Here is a 27,880-nt window from a genome sequence, read left to right on the forward strand (position 1 = left end):
CCCATCAACGGATACACACACTATCTTTGAGCCATTCTGCAGATACTGAAACCCCCTCCAGGTGAGAGAAGTTAAGGACTATCAATGGTATGCCGCCCGCCCGCAGGCTTGCAGACCCCAGACCAGTTGGACCTGAAGGATGACGGTACTGACTTCTACTTACCTCATCCAAGAATGTCCACGAGCTGATCATACCTTCTTTGAACAATTACTATAAAACCTCTCACCACCTTCTTAGGTTGGGACACACAATTTTGAGGACATTAGCCCGCTGTGGCTCCCCTTTACCTGGCAAAATAATAAAGCTATCCTTTTCTGCTTCACCCCAAAGTCTGTCTCTGGGTTTTGATTTGGCATTGGTGTACAGGGAAGTTGAGCTTTAGGGAACACTAACATTTTAACTCACTGTAGGTTCCTAAGAACTTCAGGTTGGGTCACATGCCCTTACCCAAGAAGCCCGGGGAGATGTCAGGACTTGCCTCCCATTTCACCAGTCTGGTTCTGTGTGTGTGTGTGTGTTGGGGGTGGGGGTTGGTGGAGAGGGAGGTATTGATGGGTTGGTGTGTATGTGCAGCGTTAAGAGTGAGGAGGGCGAGGTGTGGGGACCAGAACCTCTCCCTAGCAGGCTGACAGCAGGACACATGTGAGTCTGATAATTCAACCAACAAAAGGGCAGCTTTACTGGCTGGCTTCCAGCAGCAGATGCAGAAGTTCCTAAAAACAGCCAGAGGCTTTTTATGCTAACAGACCCTCTGAGCCACAGACTCAGACCCTCACGCCTCTCCTGCCTTACCCCTGCCATCCACCCCGCCCGCCCTGCCCTGCCCCAGGGCCCAACGTCTCAGTAAACTCAGTTCTCAGGGGCCCCAGATCCAGTCCGCTGGGAGCCCAGCTTTCCATCCCCACCCACTCCACCCACACGGCTGAGGTCACACCGGCCCAGCCTCTTTTGCAACTTTCCCAAGTTTGTGCGTAAAGAGAGAGGAGGAAAACTCAGAAGGAAGTGACTTGGCTTCAACAAGTTTGCTCCCAAAGCCTTTTTCCTCTGATCTAGCTGAGACTGCTGTTCTAAGAGGAGCCCCCCAGACTCAGAGAAAACCCCCCACCTGCCATCGGAGGCTGAAAAGGCTCTGGAAGGTTTTCCTGGCTCTTGTCTGTTCCAGCAACACCAGAGGTATTTGGGTTCGGGGGTGTGGGGAGGAGTGGAGGATAGGGAGGCTTTGAATCTGGCAGCTGCGGAGCGTAGATCCAGCCCAGAGACCCCCTCCACGCTTCAGCAGCTCCCAGGGGGTGGCAGGAAGCCAAGACAGAAAGGACTCTTTGCCCAGCCCAGGGAGCCGGGGCCCGGCTCGGGGCTCTGCATGGCCGCAGGTGGGGGCAGGATGGTGCGGCTGGACACACAGTCAGAGGAGGGCAGAGAGGGAGCCGGGCGGGGCTGGGTCCTGCATCACCCCGTCACACTGACAGGGCACCTTCCGGCATGGAACCGCGTCAACCCAAGGGTCTCATAGGGGAATGGGAAACTCCTGGTGTAGGAAAGCGTCCCTCTTGTTCTAAATCATAAATATTCCTCAGCATAGCTCTGCAGGGCTCGGGGAGTCAATGAACAGAGTTGAACAGACTCAGAGCTTAGCCTTGGCTCACCGCAAGCTAGTTGTTCTCAACTCTGGAGTCCACTGGGCTATAATGGCATTTTGTTAACTGCAAAGTGTCATATAAATGCTAGGCATTGTATATTAATAAAAGTAATTGCTTTGGACTGGCTGATCCATTCCCCACCACAAAGTGCTGCAGAGATAGTGACTGATCTATATCTTCAACCTCCATAGTACTGATGTGTGGTAGGCATGCAGTACATATCCTGAAGAAAGGATGGGTGGATGGATGGGGGTGGATAGATGACTGTTTATTGAAGACTCAATATTCCTGGCATGCGTCAGCCTCTAGGGGGATTGAAAGGTGTGAGGCATTGTCCTGCCCTCTAGGCACTGACAGTCTACTTGGGGAGATAGGACAAATACCCCCAAAGAACTTAAAGAACAGGAGTGCTGAGCCTCCTGAAACCAAGACTGGGGGTATACCTCCCCGAGGGAACGGGTCTAAACCTGCTAGGATTTGGGTGGGTGAGGCAGACTTGCAAGGCTTCCTGAGAGGCAATAAAGACGTGTGCTCTCTTGATAGCCTCTTTTCAAAGACAAACTTGCTCCCAAAGACAAAGTTGCTCCCAAACTTGTAAACCCCATTTATGTGTTGGGGTGGATACCTCTGTGATTTGCCAAGGCGTGGGAGCAGAGAGGGCAGGCAGCGCCATGGAGTAGGAGGAGGGGGCAGGCTTTGCCATCTTCTGAACGCCCGTCTGCCCTGCTCACTGCCTCTCATCCCTCCTTCCTGTCCGCAGCAGTGACCCTCACCCAACACCAAGGAGGCAGAAGCTTGTGTCTGGGTCCCAGTTGGGGCCAGAAGGGCAGAGAGAGAAGGAAAGTGGGCAGGTAAAAGCAGTGCAGGTCCAAGAGTTCTTAGGAGACTGGCTTAAAAAAACATGTGCGGAGGGATGTGCGCTGGGGAGGTATCAGCTCTGTCTCTCTTACTCTCTGGGCAATGAGTTACACTGCAGCTTTAGCAGATGGGCAAGGCTGAGTCCTGCCAAGCAAGAGAACAGTCCCTGGCAGACTCTGCTCTGTGTGGGCTGGGCTGGCTGAACAGGGGCCCTGCTTTCCAGACCTGCTTTTCTCTGTTATTTAACAGTGGAGGGTGATGACTCAGTCTGGCCTCTAGGAGGATGCACTGGTTTAAAGCATCTGAGTCAGCTGGGTTGGGAGGGAGAAAGCTTTTGACAGTCACTGCCAAAGCCTAGCCAAAGGCAGAACCCGGAGGATATGGGAAGAGCCTTCAGCACATGCTTCCCTGGTGAGCCCAGCCAGTGTCTACCCACAAGCCACCTTCTGTCACCATTGATGCCATCCTGATCACCCTCCTACTGCTAGTTATCCTGGGGCCAGTGACCAAGCTGTTTTATTTTATTTTTCAAATAGAAGGACTCACACATTTACTACTGAACCACCCTACCAATGCATAAGCATAGAAACAAAGAGAAAAAACATTTTTTCCCCAGTAGAATGTGCCCAGCTGTCCAGACAGTGGTGATGTTTTCAGCTACATGTGATAAATAGCAGTGACCTTTATACAGTATCAACACGGGACCCTCTCACGTGGCATTCCTTACAGACCTAGCTGGGTTCTTCTCCGAGGTCTCTTGGAGTTGTACCTGGTCTTGTTACCAGCTGTCATGTGAACCCATTGGGAGAATGGGATATTTCTTCTGCTTCTGTTTCTTGGCCAGGAATGGCTTGATCCTGAAAGTCTTGGGAGAAGGCACAGTGAGGAACGGGGTCAGCCACACACACACGGGGTGGTGGAGCAGCGGGGGCGGCATGCTGTTGTAAATAGCCGCTGCAGCAAATCTCTGCCGTTCCGGGGTGGGGTGGGGGGTGGAACCGTCTGGCAGCACACTTTGAGGGCACATTAGGGGAAGGACCAGGTGGTGGCAGGTGAGGGAGCTCAGAGGAGAAGCTGAGGTGAGCTAGAATCTGGAGAAGAAAAGACTCAAGTAAAACTCCAACCCTATGAATCTCTGGAGGGCTGCCATGGAGCAGAGAAGCTGGGCCTTCTTTCTGTGGCTTCTGGGGGACATCCACCCCTCGTGGAGAGAAGCTCTTTGGGGGAAGGTCTGGCTCCATCTCTCCATGAATATGGTGGAGGTGTGGGAGGTTGGACCAGGTGAACTTCGGGGTCCTTCTCTGGTGTACTGGAGCAGATCCACAACAGTCACTTGAAATCAGCCATGGTGGGAGTCTTTACACCACAGAAAGCAGCAGGCACTGCGAATCAGGTCTCTGTCCCCCACCACGGTGAACCATTTACCTGGGTCTTTTCAGTTTACTGTAAGAACATAACACACCTGCTACCCTGCAGAGACAGCCTCAGCCATGAGGGATGTGCCCACAAGGGAACAGGCTCCCCAAGTTAAGAAACTCTCCCAAGGTCACAAGCATATGGAGGTGGGATGAAAATCCTGGCTCTGAAATTCATGGTCATGCCATGGTCCCCGGAGGCCTCTCCTGCCCCAGACACAAATGTGACTGTCCTCTCAGATGACTTTGGGCTGCCATCCACCCATCCACCTGCTCTTTTTTAAGGAATGTTATCTTTATTGAATATTTTTAATCACAATAACTTAGACTTGTGTAACAAATTTTAACAAGATGTATATAAAATTAAACAATAGCTCCTAGCTTTAATCTACCTTTCCCAACCTATTAATCATTCAGCATGTATCTATCCATAGCTTTCTGTGTATTTCAAAGAAAGAGAGTGAAATAGCTCAGTTGTGTCTGACTCTTTGCGTCCCCATGGACTGTAGCCTACCAGGCTCCTCTGGCCATGGGATTTTCCAGGCAAGAATACTGGAGTAGGGTGCCATTTCCTTCTCCAAGGGATCTTCCCGACCCAGGGATCGAACCCAGGTCTCCCGCACTACAGGCAGACGCCTTACCATCTGAGCCACCTGGGAAGCCCCAGATTGGACCCTGAGGGTAGTCCCCATAATTGACTTAAGAGCATGGTTGACTGACACTGGAGCCGCTATAATTCAGCATTTCTATGGAGAATTTCTCCAGGCAAGAATACTGGAGTGTTGCCATTTCCTTCTCCAGGGGATCTTCCCAACACAGGGATTGAACCTAGTTCTCCCGCATTGCAGGCAGATTCTTTACCGACTAAGCTATGAGGGAAGCCTCTGTGTATTGCAGGACAAGGAAGTTTGTGTGTGTTTAAGCATAAATACAATATTAAACACATGATCACATACTTAGGGCTGCTGTTTAATGTTTTTATACAACTGGGATCAAACCATGCAAAATGTTCAGTGATTTTATTTTACTTAAATCATCATCCTTTTCCACTTCATTAATTGACTCCTTTGAAAACTGCCTAGTATTCCAGAGTATGAATGGTCATAATTTATGCCACAGTCTCTTACTGATGGGCATTTAGGTTACAGTGTTCTTTAGCAATCATTTTTTTAAAAATGTGTATTTGAGCATATGTGTATTTCTGTTGGATACACTTCTAGAATTAGAATCTAGGGTATGTTCCTATTAAATGTCGTTACTGTCAAATTGCCCTTCAAAAAAGATGGTGCCAATTCATAGTGTAGCAGCAATAAATGAGAGTTTTTCCCACCCATTTGTCAACACCAATTATTTTTTTACTGTTAGTTTTTTTTAATTTGTTTATTTTTTAATTGAAAGAGAAGTGCTTTACAGAATTTTGTTGTTTTCTGTCAAACCTCAACACGAATCAGCCATAGGTACACAAATGTCCCCTTCCTCTTAAACCTCCCTCCCATCTCCCTCCCCATCCCACCCCTCTAGGTTGGTTCAGAGCCCCTGTTTGAGTTTCCTGAGCCAAACAACAAATTCCTATTGGCTCTCTATTTCACATATGGTAATGTAAGCTTCCATCTGACTCTTCCCATACATCTTATCCTCTCCTCCCCTCTCTCCATGTTATTATCAATCTTTTTTTATTATTTACTTAGTTAGCTATTTGGCTATGCCAGGTGTTAGCTGTGGCATGCAGGATCTTTGCTGCATAATGCAGGAACCTTCATTGCAGCGTACTGACTCTCCAGTTTTGGTGAGCAGGTTCAGTAGTTGTGGCATATAGGCTTAGTTGTTCCATGGTGTGTGGGATCTTAGTTCCCTGAACATGAGTCGAACCCACATTCCCTGCATTGCAAGGCAGATTCTTAACCACTGGACCACCAGGGAAGTTCCTATCATCAATCTTCTTAATTTTTGCTGTTCTGGTGGGTGAAAAAAGTAGTATTTTTTAACTTTGCATATCCTTAAAAAGTGGTAGGTTTGAGTACTGCTCAAAACTTACTACTTATCATTTATAAGATCTCTGCAGGTTACTTATTCTTTGCTCACTTTTATGTTCTATATTGTCTTTGATTGTCATCTGTAGAGTGCTTTACACAGAGTGGATATTGATCTTTTGTTATACACATACGCTTTCTACCTCCCCAGCTCTGCGGCACCGTGTCAGTCCCAAACCATCCAGCCCCCAGGACTCTGCCAGGGGCACCAAGAGGGTGTGTGGTCCTCAGTGCAGATTCACAGAAGGCAGGATGTAGGACTTAGCAGTTAAGAGTGTGTTCTCTGGAGTCAGGCCTGGATTCAAATCTCAGCGACTATTAACGTGGGCTCTGCCACTCACAGACTGCTTCTAGAGGTGAACTACATACCTGGCTTCTCTAAACACCTGCTTCTTCAGTGGTAAAACAGAGACAATAGTAGCATCAATCCCCCAGGCTATTTTTGGGTACTAGTAATAGCCATCAGATAGCTAACATTTCTTGAGCCCTTAATTTGTGCCATAAATGCATTGTAATAATGTATTATGTGTGTTGTTAACCTCACGATGATATGCACATCATTTGCCTATTCACACAGCGCTCCACGCAGCACCAAAGTAAACCTTAGCCTAGGGTGCGTGCTGATGGCTCTGCCTGGTGACACCTCACTCCTCTGCTTCAGGATGCTCAGGACCCCTGGTCAGTCTGCACACGGGAGCCCCTCTCCAGCAGTCCGTTCCCTCAGCTTCTGCTGCGCCTGTTGTCGTTTAGGCTGCCTTTCTCTCGGTCCCCTACAGCCCCACCAGGCTTTGGTTGGAGTTTACCAGACCTGAGTCGAATAGTCTGGATCCAGTGCACACAGATTCTACAGATTCGGGCTCAGGAGGTCAGGGGCAGCAAGCGCAGAGCGGCCTCTCTGGCCTCTGGCTCACACACTAGCTCATCCGTACGCTGCGTGTGTGGCCTTAGACGTGCGACGAGGGACTTGGCTTCTCTCAATCCCCTTGTGCTCATCTCGGAGCTCAGGACCCTCTAAGTCCTACGGAGCGAACCTGTGGACGCTCAGCCAGTGCTGGCCCCCTTCCCGCTCCGCTGCCCCGCTGTTTTCTGACTCCCCGGGGCTCTGTACTGGCTTTTGAGGCTAAGCTAGCAGGTTACACCAATGCGTTTAGGCAGGAGCCCACCCTCGCTCCCTTTCCTGAGTGGTGACTGATGCTCAGAGACACATGCCCTCAGGAGCTTCTGAGTCACTTATCCCGCAGCTGGTTTCCTGGTGGGCAGTGACCCCGTTACAACACACCAGCCCTGGCCAATACCTGACTTCTCTTCCTCTGCCTGCCTGAAGTCTGGGAAACAAATGAGTAAACAAACATTTGACAAGATTCTTGGCCTGATAGTCATGACCCTTCTTAACCTTGCTTCCTCCCTAGGCTTTTCTCCCTCCACACTCTCACCTCACGCTTCCTGAGGAAAGCCATCCATGTCCTCCACTCACCTATCCCCCGAGCCTGATTATTTCATTCTCTCCTCTGAAATATTCCCCCAACCTCATGTGTCATTTCTGCAGGGCCCAGGCGGATTGCCGGCCACCACCTACCCACACACACACACACACACACACACACAGACACACACACACACACACACACACACACACACACCCTGACAGCACTTTCTCCAGGCTTCCGTCAGGACACTTTGCACTTTCTCTCTGCTGTAATCGCTCACCCCTGTCCTGCCTCTCCTGACGACTCCCTGCAGGCGTCTCCCGCTTGCTTTGTCTTTTGCTCCTCCCAGTGTCCAGGGCAAGTCTTCACGGTCCAGCAACTCACACCTCCAATAGATAAAGCATTCTTCAACTAGGAGGGTCCCTGGGTCCCAGATGGCTCACTCTGCAGCCGGAAAGCCAAGACTCAGAGAGGAAGTAACCAGCCCCAGCAGCAAAGTGAGAACTAGAACGAAAACCTCAGGATGTCCAGTGGAGAGCTTTTCCCCTGTACCAGGGAAGCTCAAGTTGGCCAACTTTTGATACCTCAACCAGGCAAAGCCAGATCAAGGTTAACTCACATGCATCTAGTGCATTGAGATTAGAAGACCCAGGAGTTGGGAATAGTATATATATGTGTGTGTAGTGTATATGTGTGGGTAGAATGAAAGAGCTAATTAAGCATAATTCCCTGAAATAGTTTTGCTTTATCTTCTTAAAAATAATAATTATATATGCATAAATATGTAATTTATATGTATAAACATGAGGCTTCCCAGGTGGCGCTAGTGGTCAAGAACCCATCTGTCAATGCAGCACACGTAAGAGATGCAGGTTTGGTTTTTTTTATTTATTTTAATTGGAGGCTAATTACTTTACAGTATTGTAGTGGTTTTTGCCATACATTGACATGACTCAGCCATGGGTGTACATGTGCTCCCCATCCTGAACCCCCCTCCCACCTCCCTCCCCATCCCCTCCCTCAGGGTCATCCCAGTGTACCAGCCCCAAGCACCCTGTCTCATGCATCAAACCTGGACTGGTGATCCATTTCACATATGATAATATACATGTTTCAATGCTACCCTCTCAGATCATCCCACCCTCGCCTTCTCCCACAGAGTCCACAAGACTGTTCTATTTATCTGTGTCTCTTTTGCTGTTTCACATATAGGGTTATCATTATCATCTTTCTAAATCCCATATATATGCATTAGTATACTGTATTGGTGTTTTTCTTTCTGACTTACCTCACTCTGTATAATAGGCTCCAGTTTCATCTACCTCATTAAGAGATGCAGGTTTAATCCCTGGATGTGGAAGATCCCCTCAAGGAGAACATGGCAACCTACTCCAGTATTCTTGCCTACAGAAGCCCATGAACAGAGGAACCTGGCAGGCTACAGTCCATAGAGGCAGAGGCAGAAAGAGTTGGACCCAACTGAAGCGGTTTAGCAGGCATGCATATATATAAACATACCTATAAGTATTTTCCTCTTACAGGAACAAAACATGTTTGACGTTTGCTGTAAAAAAAAAAAAAAAAAATGGAACATACTGAAAAGTAAAGAGAACAAAATTAAAATCATGTAGTTTTCTACTACACAGAATTAATCACTTACATTTTTTATATATTTCCTTCTAGAACTTTTTCCATGCACGTAGGAATTCATTTCAGGCTTCCCTGGTAGCTCAGCTGGTAAAGAATCTGCCTGCAATGCAGGAGACCCTGGTTCAATTCCTGGGTCAGGACGACCCCTTGGGGAAGGGATAGGCTACCCACTCTAGTATTCTTGGGCTTCCCTGGTGGCTCAGATGGTAAAGAATCTGCCTGCAATGCAGGAGACCTGGGTTCGACCCCTGGGTTAGGAAGATCCCCTGGAGGATAGCATGGCAACCCACTCCAGTATTCTGGCCTGGAGAATCCCGTGGACAGAGGAGCCTGGTGGGCTACTGTCCATGGGGTCCCAAAGAATAGGACATGACTGAGCGATTAAGCACACCACAGGAATTCATTTCAATACTGGGGGTGGGGATGGGAGTGGGGGTGGGGGGCTGGTATGGTTTCTGCAGTTTAGTGTCTTTTGGTTTTCATTTAGATCCCATGGCATAAGCACTTTCCCACATTATTATAACACACTCACAAACTCCATTGTAATGACTGCTTAAGAGTTCACTCTGTGCCATAATTTTTTTAACCACTTCTTAACTGTTGGATGTTTATAAATGACACTGGGGAAGAACATTCTTGAACAAGAGCCTTTGCCCGCATTTCAGATAATTTTTTTAGAACAAATTCCTAGAAGTGGAGGGCAGGGACATTTTTAAGGCTCTCCGTACTTTCTGCCAAGCAGCTTTCCAGAAACATGTACCAATTACACCCCCACCAGCTACATGAGAGAAGAGCCTTTTGATTCTGCCAAGGCAGCAGCACCTCGGGCTGGGGGAGGGCACTGTTCCACCAGAGGCCTCTCTGCAGTCCGAACAATGGGCCCCTTGTCCCGCCCCCATCTCCTCTTCCCGCACTGCCCTCCATCCCCGGCTCCAGTCTTGTCTGTCTGCAAGGCCTCTGTTCAGTCCAGTCCAGCCTTGGCGCTCCAGGCTGCTGCCTCCAAGAGCAGGGTGGGTAGAGCTAAAGGTGAGAGGAGAGCCTGTCCCGTGGGGCCACCATCCCTCCAGCCCCAGAAAGACCCCCAGGAGAAGTGAGGGCAGGGGTGTGTAAGGGTTGCTAAGTCATCTGCCTCTGCAGAACAAGCCTACCCAAGCCCCTGGTAGGGATCTGCACATGACAGGGGAAAGGAGAGGCCAGCCCCAGTGACAAAGGCCACAGGGGCCTCTGGCTGGCTTGGGAACGACTTCTATTTCCCTGCAGATTCTGAAGCCCCTCCATGAATCCTCGGAAGAAGGTGGACCTCAAGCTCATCATCATTGGAGCCCTGGGGTAAGCCAAGCTCAGCTCGGGGCCTGGGGGCTGGGAAGCAGCCTCTCCCAAGGACAGTGAGACATCCAGGATGTGCTGCCCGCTTCCAAGGGTCCCCTTCTGATTCAGGGTGGCCCCAGGGAGGGTGTTCCACCCCAAGGAAGGGAGCCGAGGTAGGAGAAACAGGCCGGGTGTCAGACTACCTGGTCTCTGACCCCAGCTCTGTGGCAAGGCCACAGTAACCAGATGTGTGAACTAGGCAAACCACTTGGCATGTCTGCCTTCCTCCATCTCGCCACATACAGGAAAGGTCTGGCCGTTTTGCTGGGAGGCACTCAGCTCTCTACAAACTTCTCTGCTCACTTCAGTCCCTATTTCTAGAGTCCATTCCCTAGTCCCTTGCTACTCAAACTGCAAATGTTAGAAATTCAGAGTCTCAGAGAGAAATGCTGGTGAGAGGGGCAAGATGCTGAGAATGGTATGGGGGTGTGTGTTCACGTGTCCTGGTTTTTTCTCTCAGTGTTGGAAAGACCTCCCTCCTCCACCGATATGTGCATAAGACGTTTTACGAAGACTATCAGACCACACTGGGGGCCAGCATCCTCTCCAAGATTATCATACTGGATGACACAACCTTGAAGCTACAGGTGAGCAACCCTCCCATCCCCTCTTCAACTACATGCCTGAAAGTCACCCCACAGTTCCCGGACAGGCACTCACATAGCAATGTGCACCCAGAAATAGAATGGAGCATAGGTCAGCAAACTTCAACTCGTGGACCAGATCTGGTCCTCCATCTGCTTTTGAAAATAAAGTTTTAATGGAACACAGTCCTGCCATTTGTCTCCTCATGACCTTATGGCTGCTGTCACACTACATCAGCAGGATTGAGCAGCAGCAACAGACAGTACTGTCTGCAAAGCCTGTTATTCAGGAGTACTTTCACATCTGACCTGGGAGAAAATGAGGGCTCAGATGTGAAAGTACTCTTAAAAGTGTTAGTTGGTCAGTCGTGTCTGACTCTTTGCAACCCCGTGGACTGTAACCTGCCAGGCTCCTCTGTCCGTTGGATTCTCCAGGCCAGAATACTAGAGTGGGTAGCCATTCCCTTCTCCAGGGGATCTTCCAGACCCAGGGATCAAACCTGGGTCTCCTGCATTACAGGCAGATTCTTTACTGTCTGAGCCACAGGGAAGCTAAACATTAGTGCAGATTCTGTAGTGTACATGAATGACAGAGAGTCATGTCCGTGTATGGAAGGACCGCATGCACCTTTACCAGGGCTGTCTGCCCCCTACCCAAAAAGGAAGCTTTGACATGAGGTGGCCTGGTTGAATGTCCCTTCAGTCACTCACCACAGCCCCATGGGGCCACTGCTCTTTCCCTTCCAGATCTGGGACACAGGCGGCCAGGAGCGATTCCGCTCCATGGTGTCTACATTCTACAAAGGCTCTGATGGCTGTGTCCTGGCTTTTGATGTCACTGACCTGGAGTCCTTCGAAGCCCTGGAAACCTGGCGGGGTGATGTTCTGGCCAAAACCATTCCAATGGAGCAGTCCTACCCCATGGTGGTGCTCGGGAACAAGATAGATCTGGCAGACCGGCAGGTACCGTCAGCTCATTCATCCACTCACCAAACACGTGAGGACCAGTTACATGCCAGGCGCTGGGCTAAGTCCCACACATACAGAGCTGAAGCGGGCATAGTCCTTACCTTAAGAATTTCACAGTCTAGTAATGGATGCATTTTAAGGATAATTATGATGCAATAAGGTAAATCATGAGCAGTCATAGAGAACACCTTGGGGACCACAGTGAAAGGGCATCTATCTAGTCAACCCAGGGTATAGCAAGGGCTTCCTAGAGGAAGTGGTTCCAGGCTAAAAAAACAGCATGAGCAAAGGTAAGAAATAGCATCATGATATGAGCTGAGAACCGGAGGCAATTTTGTCTAGAGACAGGGAATGGAAGAATGAAGGCCTAAGAAGTAGGCAGGTGGGATTTGAATTAACCTGTAGAATAGTATTTTTTTTTTTTGGTAGAATATTAGTTCTACCCAAGATCAGATAGGGAGTCTGTAGTTATGAATCCTTGAATCTTCAAATATTCTGAGAAAGTAGTAATATGTGTTTTATTAGCTTAAACATACTCTACATCATCTGGCTAACCACTTGACAAATGATCTGCTTTCTCCATGACTACAGTGACCACACTTATGTAGGTATTTACTTATTGCAGTGGCATTGAGTCAAGCTCTGTTCATCATTTCCTCCTAATAAGAAAAGAGTAAAAGTAAACTTAATTTATAAGACTCTCTTGAGCCAAACAAAACCCAAAAGACACCACAAAGAGTGTTTGAACAAGTTGTCTTAGTGTTTCAAATAGAGAAAATAAGTGGGGAACTGAGTCATCATATTTGAACCACACTTTCAAAAGGGTTCAAATAAAAAGTGATAGAACTGAGGCATCATTTGGAAGGATGAGGGGTGGATGGTGAGTGAGGGTGCTTCCAGCTAAGCCTCCTGTTTGGAGAGAAAGATGAGTTTGGATTTGACATGCTAAGTTTGAGGAGCTTGTAGAACAACTGATTGGGGATGACCAGTAGACTTTAGAACACATAAGAATGAAACTTCAAAGGAGAAGTCTGTGTTGGAAATAGAAATCTGGAAGTCATTAATTCTCTGGTCACTTCAGGTTGCAAATTTAGTGTCAAGTTGCAAATTTAGTGTCAATTCTCTAATTACAAATCCTCAATCTCAAATAAGAGTCAAAGTCCCAAGTTCATTCACAGCCAAGCAGTCTCAAATGTTCACACTGGGGCCAGCAGCAGGTGAGAACTCGGGGGCCTAGGAAGCATATCCCATTGCCAACTTTACACGTCCACATGTCCTCCCTTCTCAGGATAATTCTGGTTCCAGGCTCTGTTAGGAGTGAAGCAGAAAGAGGGAGAAGTGGTCAGAAGGGCAGGAAAATCTTTATTTGACTGGTACTGTCTTGAGATAGTTTGTGCGGTCCAGCAGATATGTCAAGCTGTCTCTTGGTGAGTGATTCCTTTGGGTCCTAAGAAGCCTCCAGTGGAACATTTAAATGTACCCCCCATGACAAAGGTCTTGCATATTCTTCCTCTCTCTCCCCAGTTCCTAATTTAGGAGTTTAAGAGCCATCCTCCATCCTACAGTTTCGCTTCTCCTGCGGATGCGCTCCTGACGGGGTTTATAACAGCTCCAGGCTGGCGAGCTCTTCGGGGAGCCCACCTCTCCTTCTCAGGGCACAGCGGTGCATGCTGGCTGCACTGGCGAGCCTGGGGTAATTCGTTCTCAGGGCACCATCCTCCCTCTGCCCTGATGCCTTCCACCTTAAATCCCGGGGGTGCAGTTAGACAGCAGCCCACTGTAGCCACAGTCATGTGGCCTCCTTGAAGCCCTCTTTTGGTCAGAGTTGAAGCTTTATACATTCTTCCTCTTGTGGGGGTGTTCCCCCAACACAGTTCTCTGCAAAAAATATCCTTTCTAAACCCTCCTTTTAAATCTTTTTCCATCCATGCCAGAGGGCTTAGAGTCATTCAGCAGACCTTTGGGAATGGGGAGGGTCCCGTGGGTGGGCTGTCTCCCAACCACCTTGGTATCCAGCATCTATCAGATGGTAGTATCTCTGCCACAACTTCCATTTTAGTATCTTGCTTCTATAGTTTGTGGGGTGGGAGGTCAGGGGTGTTCAAGACTGAGAGTCTGACTTTCCCTCAGTGAAATAAGAGGCCTCATCTTCTGTTGAGAGGGAGGAGGAAGGGAGGCAAGAAGGAGTCTTAAGAATCACGGTGAGGCTGCGCCACGTACTCTGGAGAGAAACAGGTGAAGGAGTTGGCCAAGGACGAAGTCCAGAACAGACGGTGGACTGCAAGGGCCCCCCTGAGGGAGGAGACCAGGAGGCCAGCTGAGCGGAGTCGGGGTTGTGGTCCTCTTCAACAGCAGTGCAGGGGGTGAAGGCCAGGGCCCTGACGGCAGGCTTTTCCAGATAAGAGCAGCTGAAGAACAGAGCCATGAGGCCACTGATACCCGTGGAGGGAAGATGAGAGACCAGGAGAGGCTGAAGAGCCAGGGCGCTGTCAGAGGCTGAAGAGCAGGGCAAACGGAGGAAGGGGAAAGGAGGCCAGGTGTAAAGGTTCATGGAGGCCCTGGGCTGGGCCCGGAGGGCAGGCGGAATGGGGAGGAGGTGGAGATGGCGGGAGGGAAGGAAGTGTGAGGCTCGGGGCTGCGTGGAAAGGAAGCTTCACCAGATCACAAGCGTCAAAGGAATGACGGTACCCGGATGGGAGGCGTAGGTGATGACTCAGAGGGGTAGAGGCATCCTATTCCAGCAGAGGGGGCATGAGCTTTGTTCTGCAGAGAGAGGAAGAATAAAGGTTTGAAAGAAGCAGTGAAGCCCCAGGCAAGCCCAACTCCGTCTCTGGGATCTGTGCTGAACAGGGTGTGGAAGGAGCTCCCCCACCCCCCGACTGGAGAAGGCGACAGGATTTGGAGGGGGGCCAGCCGGAGGAAGAGAGGTGAGGAAGTGCTCACAGGCATGAAACGAGCACAGCAAAGTGCAGAGGAGGAACTGGGAGTGGGGCGCGCAGAGGGACTTTGATCCAGAGACCCAGGATGGGGAGCCAGAGGTGAGGCTGGGAGGTGGCCGCCCTCCAAGGGCACAGACCGGGCAGAGGATGCCGCCAGCCCTGAGAGGCGAAGCCCGGGCTTGGGGAGCGGGCTGCAGATAGTCCTCACTTGCACAGGGTTGAGTGGATAAGGAGCACCTTCTCTGAGCTCAAATTCATGTGTGTCTTTGGCCAGTTCCAGCTTCTCTGTGAAACAGACACCAGACTCAGATTTCATGAGGTTATCTGAGGCTCCGTAGGCAATGATGCCTATAAAGCACATGGCAATCTTAATACATGAAAGAGATTGTTCCCACCTTCTTAATTTCATATCTCCAATGTGTGGGCTGGGAATATAGGGAAGTTCTTCCTACTTACCAAAAAGAAAATGAATATTTAAAACGTAGATGCTAGATGTGGCATGATGAAGTGTTAGTCGCTCAGTCATGTCCAACTCTTTGCAACCCCATGGACTGTGACCCCATGGACTGTATCCTGCCAAGCTCCTCTGTCCATGGGGTTCTCCAGGCGAGAATACTGGAGTGAGTTGCCATTCCTTTCTCCAGGGGATCTTTCCCACCCAGGGATTGAACCTACGTCTCCTGCACTGCTGGCAGATTCTTTACTGACTGAGCTAGGGAAATGAATATTGATGATGGTTGCACAGTGAGGTCAATGTATTGATGCCACTGAACTGGATGCTTCAGTATAGTCAGAATGATATATTTTATATTTATATATAAATATGCATTATATATATAATATATAATTATATAAATATATTATACTTATATAAAATCTAAATTTTATATTTATATAATATATATATTTATATTTTATATTTATGTATATTTTACCACAATCAGTCAATCAATATCTCACCAGGATAGTTGTAAAGAAATTGCCGACTTAGGTTTTTCTTAAAGTATCTACCTGTTTTACAGAGATAAAAGTGAAAAAAAAATTGTTAAAAAAACCCAACTCTGCTAGCATCTATGCTATGAGGAATTCATTCACTAGGATATAAATTCTTTGCTCTCAGGTAGGCAGTTTCTGATTTACTGCTGATCCATAACATTGGGATTATGTTTTCTGAAGATATTGTTATTTTTTATTGGTTTAAGATGTATCTGACCTATCTCAAGACATACAATTGATCATTTTAGATGCATATGAGATGGGAAAGCATCATAAATAAACGTCTGCAAAATGGACTAATTTTGTCAAACATTTGACTGCTGATGAAAAGTAAAATGTTAATAGTATGTGCATGCTAAGTCACTTCAGTTATGTTCTACTCTTTGTGACCCTACAGACTGCAGCCCACCAGGCTCCTCTGTTCATGGGATTCTCCAGGCAAGAATACTAGAGTGGGTCATCATGCCCTCCTCGGGATCTTTCGGACCCAGGGATCAGTTCCACATCTCTCACGTTTCCTGCTTTTGGCAGTTGGGTTCTTTACCAGTAGCACCACCTGGGAAGCCCGTTAAGAGTATATTGTCATGGACAGAGGAGCCTGGTGGGCTGCAGCCCATAGAGCAGCAGAGAGTCAGACCCCTGACTGGAGCAACTTAGTATGGAGACACATCAGCCAAGACAAAAATCAACGGAGGTAACGCTGCCAAAGTTTTCACCCTTCCCAGGTCTCCATGTACCACAACCTGAGTTTATGTCTGCAGGCAGAGTCTAAGTCATATATAACTGTTATTTTATAAATAAAAGACAACACGATTTTAAAAATCATGAGGCTGATGCTAGAATTGGAAAGGAAAAGTGAAAAGTGCCTCGTGGGTCATTTTTCACCCCGTGGTGACTCTCTGAGGTTGACTGGAAGAGGTGAGGGGATTATAAAAAGAACCTTAATTTGCAACACAATCTCAACTGATATTCTGGAGTATGTATTTAACCACTCCGTAAAAGCTGGACAGAGAATGAGTGGGGAGAAATGAGATAAATGTCTATCACACCAGGCAGCGGGCAGGGTCGGTCACTGTCCGTGGCAGAGAAGGGGCTGTACCGCTGCATCAGCAGGCTGTGTGTATGGGCTTATCTTCCTAGCTCTGTCTCTGGGTGAACTTGGGCACCAGTCTGGGCTTCTGCTTCTCAAGCCATGAGATAGGAAGAAGCTCCCTGCCTCCTGGAGAAGCAGAAGCACCTGAGTTCATTTCAATTCGCTTCCACGTTTACTGCAACTCCTAAGGACCAACTGTGAGGCCAGAAAGATGCTGAAAGACCTGGTGGGGCGGGGGAGAAGTAGGATACAAAGCAGGAGGGAACAACAAGAAGAGTAAGTCCAGTCCTTGCCCTAAAGTCTTTTCAAGGACTTTAAAAGATACAAAGCCCTTTGCATTCCTAAGATGCCATCAACGGATCACAACAGGTTCATTTCTAACGATCAGTTATGTGTGTGCTACCAGTGAGGGCAATGATAATCAGCAACCTGGCTGTCCTTGACACTTCATCCACATAGTTCAGGATTTTGCCCAAGCTGTGAGGCTTCTTGGCTGTTCTCTGGGTCAGGGGCGCTTATGCTCCAGGGGAGGGGGCTGTCCTGGCCGGCTGGGGAGCCCCTCGCACCACGAGGCAGGAGGACCTTAGAGACCGGAGGCCAAGACCAGCGCCTGGGGCCGCTCCCTGCTCTGCTCCAGCGCAGCAGCTCCCGGGAGGCTGGGGAAGGAAGCCCCAGAGGGCAGGCCGCTCAGCCGACCCCAGTGCCTGGGCCACTCCTGAGGCCAGGACAGCAAGCACCAAAGAGACAGGCAACAGTGGGGCTCCTTTAACCCCAGGAAGACAGACTTTCCAGAACCTGCAGGAGACAAACGATAGTCTCAGATCTCCCCCTGGCTGCCCTGTGTTTAGAAAAAGGAGCCGAGTCATTCTTTGTCATGAAAAAACCTTGGCTCCCTTAAACAAAGTGAAATAATGGTCATAAAGTACCAGGCACAGCGAATATCACCCTATGGTCATTCCCTATTCCCCAAATAACTGATTAGGCTAAACTCAGCGGAGCCAAAGGTCTTTGGAAGGAACCTGCAGAGCTGCCAGGGCCTTCAAGCCAACGTCCTCAAACTGTGACTGGCTTTTGCATTCGGGTAGAGGTGTATTCGTTCAGCCTGTAGAGAGTGGCTTGTGGGGCTAGGCCAAGAGCTAAAAAGTCCTGACTCTGAGCTTGTGGCCCAGACAGTATAGAGTCTGCTTGCAGTGCAGGAGATCTGGGTTCGATCCCTGGGTCGGGAAGATCCCCTGGAGAAGGAAACGGCAACCCACTCCAGTATTCTTACCTGGAGAATCCCATGGACAGAGGAGCCTGGCGGGCTACAGTCCATGGGGTCGCAAAGAGTTGGACACAACTGAGCGACTTCACTTTCACTTTCTTTGTTTCTTTCTGAGCTCAGGAAAGCTAGAGTCCAGTGAGAGAGACAGAACAGAAGCACGGTTCCTGCGCAGGCCTGGGCAGAGGGCAGTGCAGATGCCGTGGGAGCGCGGGGCTGGGGCCGCCTCCGATCTCTGCCTTTCTTAGCTGTGTCATCTGAGGCAAGCTGCTGAAACTCGGAGCCTCAGGGGTCTTACCTATAAGTGAGTGAAAGTTGCTCAGGCATGTCCACTGTTTGCAACCTTATGGACTATACAGTCCATGGAATTCTCCAGGCCAGAATACTGGGGTGGGTAGCCTTTCCCTTCAGGGAATCCTAACCTAGGTATCGAACCCAGGTCTCCCGCATTGCAGGCAGATTCTTTACCAGCTGAGCCACAAGGGAAGCCCAAGAATCTTTCTGAAGCAGGGATCGAACTGGGGTCTCCTGCACTGCAGGCAGAGTCTTTACCAACTGAGCTATCAGGGAAGCCCTCTTACCTGTAAAGTGCAGCTAAGACGACCCACCTCACAAGGCTGTTAGAGGATTAAGTAAGTTAATATGATCAGACGTCTAATCCAGCATGTGGTCCAGAGTAGAAGCTTATCAGCCGCTCCCAGGACTTTCCCCTGGGAAAGAAGGGTTAGTAGGGACCCGAGCCTATGCCCAGCAGCATGGGCCTGATAAGCCACCTCAGAAGAATGGGGTTCTCCCCCTCAGGCCATGGCTGGTGTCTGTTGCACCCCCTTGCCTTTGCAGGCACTGAGGAATGAGCTGGTGGCAAGAAGCCGCTCCCAGTGTAGGCCTTAGGAAGATGCTATAGTGCAGGGGGCTTTAGTTCTTCCAGGCCTGTGTTCAAATCCTGCTCAGCCCTCCACGTGCCAGTCCTCAGCCTCATGTGTGAAACGCAGCTAACGAGAGCCACCTCACTGGCTTACGTTAAAAAAAAAGAATAGCACATGTAAGCTTACAGCCGCATGGAAGGTTCTCAGTATGTAGGAGTGGCAGTGGGGAAGGTGGGGCTTGGCTGGTGGTGATGATCGTGGTGGGGATGTGATGATGGCAGGGATGATGGTGACGATGATACAGGAATGGTGGTCATTTCTTCCCTTCGTGCAGGTTCCGCAAGAGGTAGCCCAAGGCTGGTGTAAAGAGAAGGATATTCCCTATTTTGAAGTCAGTGCCAAGAATGACATCAACGTGGTACAAGCCTTCGAGATGCTGGCCAGTCGGGCTCTTTCAAGGGTGAGTGGCACATGCCAGGGCTGCCCCCTAGGATGGGTGGGCTCAGAAGCATCTAGAAAAGTACCTGGTGGGCACAGGGAGAGATGCGGCTGGGACAGGACTGCTCGTGATCTTCATCAGTTGCTGAATGAGCTCAACAGTACTCTAATTCTGGAACCACAGAATACCAGAGGCATAAAGCTTCCTTAGCTTTATGGGGGGTTCTTCATTGGTGGAGTTTCTATAAAATACAGCCCTGTACCTCACCCCTGGAGATTCTAATTTAGTAAGAGTCTGAGAAGTGATCTAGTTCAGTCCTCACTGATGGGAGAGCAGCACCGTGGTATTAAGTATTGGTCCAGGAGGAATAATCAAGCCTGGAGAATTTGCTGACATTGTCCAATCAAGACGATGGATAGATGTAGACCCCTTGGTGTGGCCTTGCAATGAGCAGGTCTTGAGTGAGCCATTGACGCTGGGCACCATGCGGGCCCCAGGGCCCCTCACTCTCGTAGGAAGACAGGTCCACACGGGAGTGGCTGCAGCGCAGGCTTTGCACGGTGGGCAAGGATGGGTGGGGGGCCCAGAGCGGGGCACAGAGCCCGCACTGCTGAAGGGAGGCGGGAGAAGGAGAGGAAGCTCAGGGCAGGCTGCCCGGCAGCATTAGCAGGGTTTCAATGCCATTCTGTGTGGAGTCTGGAAACCGTGAAGAGGGTCCATGAGAGACTGGCATTGGGAGGAGCTCAGCCCATTTCACTGTTCTGCCACATCCAGCCAAGGTGGGCTTCTTAGCAGCAGGGAGAAGGCCATCACGGCAGAGATTTTTAATTGAGGAAAAGAGCAGATGAGGACAGGCAACTGGAGGGCTGCCCTTTGTGGAGAAGCCCGCTGCCACCAGTCTGCCTGGCACTGCCTACCATTGAGAGGGTTCACACTTGCCATCTTCATACCCCATTGCCTTACCTTAGAGTTTGTCCTCGCGGGCTATTCTTAATACATCCCCTCCAGGCCACCCACCCTCACAGTCTCCTTAGTGGGAAGCAGGGGCTGGCCATCTCCAGCACCCGGTCAAGTGCAGCTCTGTCACCCAGTCGGTAGTACAGACGCGTCTGCTCAGGCCATTCCCTGTAAGGCGCGGGGAGCTGTTGGACCTTGGAGGGTGACTCGTGCTCAGCGATCCACCACAAACGCGGTGCCATGATCACCGAATGCTTACTCACGGGGAAGCTCCAGCAGCTCCACCAGCCAGGATCTGTGTGTGGTCAGCACCTGTCCTTCCTGGGAAAGGCATGTCCTTCATCCCTGAAGCCATGTCCCTCCTGCTGTGTCTCCGTCATGATGCAGCGGTGTTAGTAGGTGGTAGCTTGTCTTGTTTTCCTTTTTTTCCCAATGGCCTAACTTGTCAAAAGAACGGATTGGCAACCCCGTGTCAGTCCCTCATGATGATGGAGGAAATTTATGACGAGAAGTCTAGAGGTCACAGGTGTGATATCCACAGTCAGATTGACCTTGGTTGGATCCTGGCCTCATGCTTTCAGGTGGACTCCTGGGCAAGACATATGACTTCTCTGAGTCTCAGTTTCCTCATCTATAAAATAGAAATAATTCCATCCCATACAAATTCTTGCAATGTCAGGCTAGGGCTAGAGATGTAGACCTCATGGCCCGTGGTCAGGTAGAGGATTAAGGCATCCAGAATAGATGGTCAGGGGGTGAGGAAAGTGCCATGGGGAGGCTTGGCCAAGGCATCAACATGACCGAGAGGTGCTGGTGGCAAGGCCAGTAAGGATGCCTACCCAGAGAAGGGGCCTGTCTTGGATGTTGAAAGGTTTGCAGGTGGACGGCTAGGCTACTGAGGGTGTGAGCAGCAGCTGCAGAAGGGCAGAGAGAAGGACGTGACAGAGGCCCAGGTATGAGTCCACGGGGCTCATGTGAGGGACCACCATGGGCTCCATCTGAACAAGGGGGAAACGTGGCCTGGAGGGAACTGGAGGCGCTGGGCCAAGGTGAGCAGCGAGGCTCTCGAGGTCAACAGCAGCAGACCTGACTGCATACGATAGGCCCCTCGTCTCTAGACCCACTGCCAGACCCCTGGGCCACACAGGGGCCCACCTGGGGCCTGGAAGCCAGCAGAGTGTGTCCTCCGGCCATGTCTCTATCATTGAGAAATTTGGAGGAGAAATGTTTTGCACTAAAACAAACACACGTGCTAGGACACAGAATGTAAAAACACATGTGGCTTTTTGAGGTGAAGCTGGAGTTTGCAAATCTATATTTTAAGGTCAAAGAAGAGTTTTCACGGACACACTTCCTCCAAGGACCTGTGCCTCATTCCCACATGCTCATTCACATCAGCCCAGATACCTGGGGAGGAGGATGTGAGGGGCGCTGCTAGAATACGGAGGGAGCCCAGCCTGGGGAGGGAAGAGATGGGCTCTGAGGTCAGCGGATCTGGCTTTAAATCCTGCCTCTTACTCGCCGCATCCTTGACAAGTCATGTGCCTCCCTAAGCCATCGCTTCCTTCCCTTTACGAACAAGTAACAGTATCTTCCTCACGGGGTTGTTGCCAGGGCTAGATAAAATAGCATGGTAGTACAGAGGAGGCTGTAAATAAAAGGGAGCTATTTTTATTTGTTTTGGCTGCACTGGGTCTTCGTTGTGGCACCTGGACTCAGTAGATGTAGCACATGGCTTAGCTGCCCCGAGGCATGTGGCTCTCAGGTCAAACCTGCATTCTTAATCACTGGGCCACCAGCGAAGTCCCTGAAAGGTAGCTATTTTTAAAGGAAAGCGCAGGGAAGTTTCATGCTGCAGGGAAGATGAGCTTGATGGGCGGTTCTGAAGGTACAGGCATGAAAGGATGGAGATTGCAAGAATGGGGTGGATTTAAGAGACTTTGGATGGAGAACTATTGACGGTTGATGATGATCAAATAGAGGAGAGAAGGAATCAGGAGCTGCTGAGGTTGATGACGAGATTTCTAGCTTGCTAAACGGAGGAATGATTGATCAGTGATGCTATCGACCAAGATAGAAAAGAGAGGAGGGAGAGCAGAAGCCTTACAAGAGGAGGAACAATGTGGTCCACTGGGCACATGGCATTTGAGCTTCCTTGGGATGCCCGAGTTCTGCAGTGAGCTCTGGATGGAAGGAGCGATTTACAGGCAGAAAACCAGAAGAGGTGCTCAGCTTGCATTCTGAAAGGAGAGAAGGGAGGCAGTTACTTTAGTGTCCCTATCTGGCCACTTTGAAGGATCAGTATTTAGCTATTCATGGTTAAGAATGCCCTCATAGAATAGCATTGAAACATGTATATTATCATATGTGAAACAGATCGCCAGTCCAGGTTCCATGCATGAGACAGGGTGCGCAGGGCTGGTGCACTGGGATGACCCTGAGGGATGGGATGGGAGGGAGGTGGGAGGGGGGTTCAGGATGGGAAACACATGTACACCCATGGCTGATTCATGTCAATGTATGGCAAAAACCACTACAATATTGTAAAGCAATTAGCCTCCAATTAATTAATTAATTAATTAATTTTAAAGAAAGAATGCCCTCATAATCAAAGAAGGGAAACCCGCCCGCTTTGGGGGATTTGGGCTGACAGGATTTTGCTCTTACCAAGTTGGCAATATCACCCCTGCTGGGCTGGTCAGGCCTGGCGTGGGCCGCAGCGCGGAGGCCCAGTTCCTTTTGGGTTAATTAGAGAAAGACATAATTACCATGTCCAGGAGAAGGCAGGCTGACTAACAGCTAAGCTTAGTGAAATTACAGGACTTTTATAAGGTCCTTGGGGTGCAGGATGTAAAGGCAGGGTCATGAGGTGACCAGGCTCAGAGAGACAAACTCGCAGCTGCATCCTCACTGAAACGATGTGTTAGGATTCCTGGTGTTATGTTACTCGGCATGCACAAACTTGCCAAGAGGACTGTGGTCCGAATTTCACAGGGAGCCTCACTATGGCCTGCCGGTGACTTGGAAGCTCTGTAGGAAACCCCAGGATTGAGCTGATGCTGTTACTGAGTGAAACGATGTCATAAACGAAAAGCGCTCCGCACTGACCTGACCCTGGGAGGATGTGACTATTCCCGGGTGAAGAGAGTGGCCTGAAGACCTCAGCCTTTACCTGTGTAACAGAGGCGTGTGATCCTCACATCTTCTGAAGCAGCATTTTGTTTGTTCCGAAAAGCGCAGAGAGCTCAGAAAGCGCGCAGCTGCTCCGGCAGCTCAGACTCTCCTCCCAAAGGCTGGCATTGAGGCCGAGGCCCAGGCTCTGCTCTTAGTCTCAACCGGGCCTGGATGTGAGGCTGGGGCACTCTCAGGGGTGGTGAAACAGCAGGCCCAGGCTCCTGGTCCAACAGGTCCAAGAAGAAATGTTCTGATTCCAGCCAAGGTGTATTTGCTGTTCCTGGTGAGAGGGGGACTGACAAAGTACCAAAATAAGAGGCTCCTTTCAAAAGCCTGTCTTTCTGGAAGCAGTGGATCGGTCAGCTTAAAGTGGGGACTTAAGCAGTAATGTCCAGCTCCTCCTTGCCCCTCCCCGTGAGGCTCAGAAGAGTCAGGCTTTTAACCTCAGTCAGCTCAGTGGAGCACGCAGACCCTGCAGAAGGGGCTGACTGCAGGACTAGGCAGTGTCCCGAGCCGTGCAGACCCCAGCCCACACACCAGGCCTCGGCGGTGCTGGGAGAAGGAGCTTCTCAGGCCATTTTCTCTACTTGGGCACCTCTGGGTAGGAGTCTGCTCTCTCGGGGTGAGGAAATCTGGGGTGTGCCAGGCTGGGTCTACAAGCAGTGGGCTAGGATCCTCCCCAGCAGAGGGGGATACAGGGCTGGGGTGTGGAGACATCCCTGGAGGGACAGACTTTCATTGGGAGACGCTGGCCCCCACTCCCCAAAACTAATATATAAAACAAGGCTTCCCAGGTGGTGCTAGTGCTAAAGAACCCACATGCCAGTGCATGAGATGTAAGAGACGTGGGTTCCATCCCTAGGTCAAGAAGATCCCCTGGAGGAGGGCATGGCAACCCACTCCAGTATTCTTGCCTGGAGAATCCGTGGACAGAGGAGCCTAGCAGGCTACAGTCCATGGGGTCACAAAGAGTTGGACACAATTGAAGGGACTTAGCATGCATGCATACATATATGACAAATAAAATTCTAATATCCCTAAAGAATTTGCTGAGGGCTACTCCAGGCCCTCATCCATGCTGACTAAGGGCAGCTGTGCTCTGCTGGCCAGGACACCCTACCAGGGAGCGGCTGAGAGATGGGGGCTCTGCAAGAAGCAAACGTGAAGAAGGGCTGGGTCCCAGGCCCGGTGCCCTGAGCTCTGGGCCGTCAGGCTGAACTACTGCCTAGCCTGGGGGTGGCAGCAAGCGGCAGGGCATCAGAGGACCTTCTCGTGCATCTTGGGGGCCACCCTCATGAGGCTGAATCAGCCTCCTGGGATCCACAGTCATGGGCACTAAGAATTTGGTTGACATTCTCCAGCTGGGACCCAGAGAGGAAGTAAAGGCACAGGCGTCATTCTGGAAATTGTCCCCTCAGAGGGGCAGTTGAGACAGACAGCCCTTGGAGGGGGCGGGTTCCCAGCTCAGGTCCACACCGGCATATCCACTCACTCACTCACCACCACACACACAACACCTGCCGTGGGAGGAGCGTGAGGGCTGGGAGCTCAAAGATGGGGGAGCGTGAGCAGCGAAAGAGACAGGATCCCTCTAAGAAGAGGCCCATCTCCTCAAGGGAGGACGGCCTCCCTGCCTCCCCCCTGCACCAAGCAGGCTGGCTCATGGCTGAGGAGCGGCCAGCCGGGCAGGGAGAGGCATGTCAGACTGACCGCAGGCTTCCTCTGGACCTTGTTGGGACAGGAAACTTTGGGAGGGTGGGCAGAGAAACAAAGAGGCCCAGAAGAAACACTGAGTCTGTGTTGGGGAGGGCTCCCTGGACACGGGAGGGACAGGATGAGGGGAGGTTGGGAGCTGGACACAGAGAAGGTTGGGGTTTGGGGACGTCCGCAGGGACATCTGCAGACAGGAGCAGCAGGCTGTCATCATCTCTGCCCGAGGTCAGACGTCCGTCCCCTCGGCTGTCCTCTCTGGAGAACGGTGAGTGAGGGGACCCGGCTGGGCGTCAGGAGACCTGGGCCGCTCAAGCAGCCGCCTGCCTGCTCTGGGCTCCGGGGAAGGAGCTGGAGAAGGCGGTGAGGCAGGAGCCGGCGGGGAAGACCTCCCCAGGGCCTCCCAGCTGCACAAGGCGAGGGAACGGAAAGCCCAACCGCCACCGGCCATTGAGAAATAGGGGGCAGGGGGAGCCCGGCCGGCCGGGAGGCGAACGCTGACGCCTCTTTTCCTTCCGCAGTATCGAAGCATCTTAGAGAGTTACCTCACAGACTCCATCAAGCTCTCACCGGAAGACCAGCCCAAGAGCAGATGCTGCTGACCCTCCGGACCCCGGCTCTGCGCGCCCACGGACGGAGCTCAGCCCCGCCGGCCACCCGCGCTCAGACGGCAGCCAGGCTCCGAGGCTGGCAGCGGCCCTCGCCTCCGCACGGGCACCAGACCAGCCCCGCCTTGGGCTCAGTGCAGCAGTCAGGGCGGAACCAGAGACAGCCCAGGTTCACGGCCCCCTCGCTGGCCCCGGCTTTCCTGCCCTGCGCCCTCCCCAGACACCTCCTGCTCTGGAAGGCGCATCCCTGCACGCAGGCGGCTGCGTCCGGAGGCGATGGACCCGCCTTCCTCAGCGCGCCCACCGCATCCCACCCCCTTAGAGCCGCCACACAGCTGTGGACCAGGGTCCCTGCAACCAGGGCCAGGGAGGCGGTCCCCCTCACCCCCTGGCAGCAGCTGTTCAGGCCTGGGACACCGTCTGTCTGTCCCCCCAGAGCGCAGGGCAGAGGGAAGGCAGGAAGACCCCCAGGACCGCGCATGTCTCCTTGCTGGCGCTCAGGCTGCTGCCTCAGCTGGTTGTCTGCCACACAAGGGTGGCACGTGCCCTGCCCACATCCCGTGGCTCCTCAGGACCAGAAGCTCGGCTTCAATCCAAGGCGCTCTTGTGGAGACACGCTGGCCATTCCTTCAACAAGTCCTTTTGTGTATTTACTATGTGTGATGCCTTGAGGTCCAGGGACGCGTGTAACAAAGACCTTGCTCTCCTGGGTCTGACGTTCTGGAGAGGGAGGGAGGCAGTAAACCCAGAATTTAACCAGATGTTTTCAATTAGCAGGTAAATGCTTGAACCAAGCAAGGTAATGGGAGAGAGAAGGACGGAGGGTGGGGGTAGGTGCTGTTTCAGATGTTTCAGACAAAGTAGCCCAGGAGGGCTTCCCTGGGGAAGTGACATTGGCCCAAAGGCTGGAAAATGAGAAAAGGGCTGCTGAACTGGAAGAAGAGCGTTCTGAGGACAAGTAGAAGCAAGGGTCAAGGCTCCAGATCAAGGACAAGCTTGTTTTGTTCCAGGGACAGTGAAAAGACACTGATTAACCTGAGAACTCAAAGCTGCTATTCCAGGGACAAGGTGGACCCTCCCAACCCCCCGGAAGACGCCTTGCCTGCCGGCCAGCAGAGGGCAGCAGCGCGCCTCCCAGCAGAGCAGGAAAGGGAGGCTCCATGGACGCTGGAAGGGCCGCCGTTTTCCTCTGCTGAGATGCTCAGAGCTCATTCTTTGGCCCCGGTCATTTTCAGTCCTTCGAGATTCATCAGCCAGAAGATCCCAATTTCTTAAGCCTACTGAGAGATGGGCAAAAACTGCAGCAGCAATGATTCAGGCAAGAAATCAGCATCGGTGATAAATACTGGAAAGCCGGGGAGTCTGTCCCTGCAGACGCTACAGCTAGAATCTTCTGTTTCTTCTGGTGACGGGCAGCGTTTACAGAGCCCAACCTGAAGGGAGTAGGCGAGATGACCGACCACCCCACCCACCCCACCCCACCCCATCCACCCCCCCGCGCAGGGTTTCCACGGCCACATCCGTGCCCACCACAGAAGTCTCCTGTCTACACAGAGGTACCCTTCCCTGAATGTTAGCGTAGGACTTCCAAGCGTCACCCGACATGAAGATTCGCCCAGAGGCAGAGGAAAGGGGAGGTGAAGGGTCAGTAAGAGTTTGGGGAACCCCTTCTGCCCACCCGGCTATCAAGTGATCGCTGCTTGTCCTGGGCCGCAGGAGCAGGCAGCCCAGCGCACAGCTCTGCGTCCTTCGTGGGGCGGCACGCTGCAAGCCATGCGGGCTCTCCTGGGAGGCAGTGGGACTGTGGACTGGATGCCACAGCTCATGCACTTCAATGGGTGTAGGGACCATTCTAAAAGTGCTCAACAGAGAATAAATATTGTCTTTCTTAGTTTTAA

The 27,880-nt window shown here is 51.1% G+C and overlaps 1 protein-coding gene and 1 long non-coding RNA gene across 4 annotated transcripts; one reads left to right on the plus strand and one right to left on the minus strand.

Annotated features, from left to right (window-relative positions):
* Nucleotides 1–839: 839 nt before the first annotated feature.
* Nucleotides 840–27,880, plus strand: RAB7B (RAB7B, member RAS oncogene family). Of its 3 annotated transcripts, none has more exons than XM_020903045.2 (6): nt 840–1,174; nt 10,279–10,347; nt 10,847–10,973; nt 11,718–11,933; nt 19,429–19,554; nt 25,896–27,880. In XM_020903045.2, exons 2-6 carry the CDS (start codon nt 10,295–10,297, stop codon nt 25,974–25,976), a joined length of 603 nt encoding a protein of 200 aa, XP_020758704.1. In that variant the 5' UTR covers nt 840–1,174; nt 10,279–10,294; the 3' UTR covers nt 25,977–27,880. The 3 variants fall into 3 exon arrangements, with proteins under 3 accessions (XP_020758704.1, XP_020758705.1, XP_070330688.1); XM_020903046.2 differs by lacking the exon at nt 840–1,174 and adding an exon at nt 9,939–10,028; XM_070474587.1 differs by lacking the exon at nt 840–1,174 and adding an exon at nt 9,956–10,044.
* On the minus strand, nt 12,436–26,008 carry LOC110143427 (uncharacterized). Its single transcript, XR_011490432.1, has 4 exons — nt 25,920–26,008; nt 23,663–23,959; nt 22,598–22,730; nt 12,436–14,702 (listed from the first exon to the last, which is right to left on the minus strand). It is a non-coding gene; the product is annotated as an uncharacterized lncRNA (long non-coding RNA).

This window comes from Odocoileus virginianus, chromosome 11 (assembly GCF_023699985.2).
Source record: "Odocoileus virginianus isolate 20LAN1187 ecotype Illinois chromosome 11, Ovbor_1.2, whole genome shotgun sequence".
Classification (NCBI taxonomy): domain Eukaryota; kingdom Metazoa; phylum Chordata; class Mammalia; order Artiodactyla; family Cervidae; genus Odocoileus; species Odocoileus virginianus.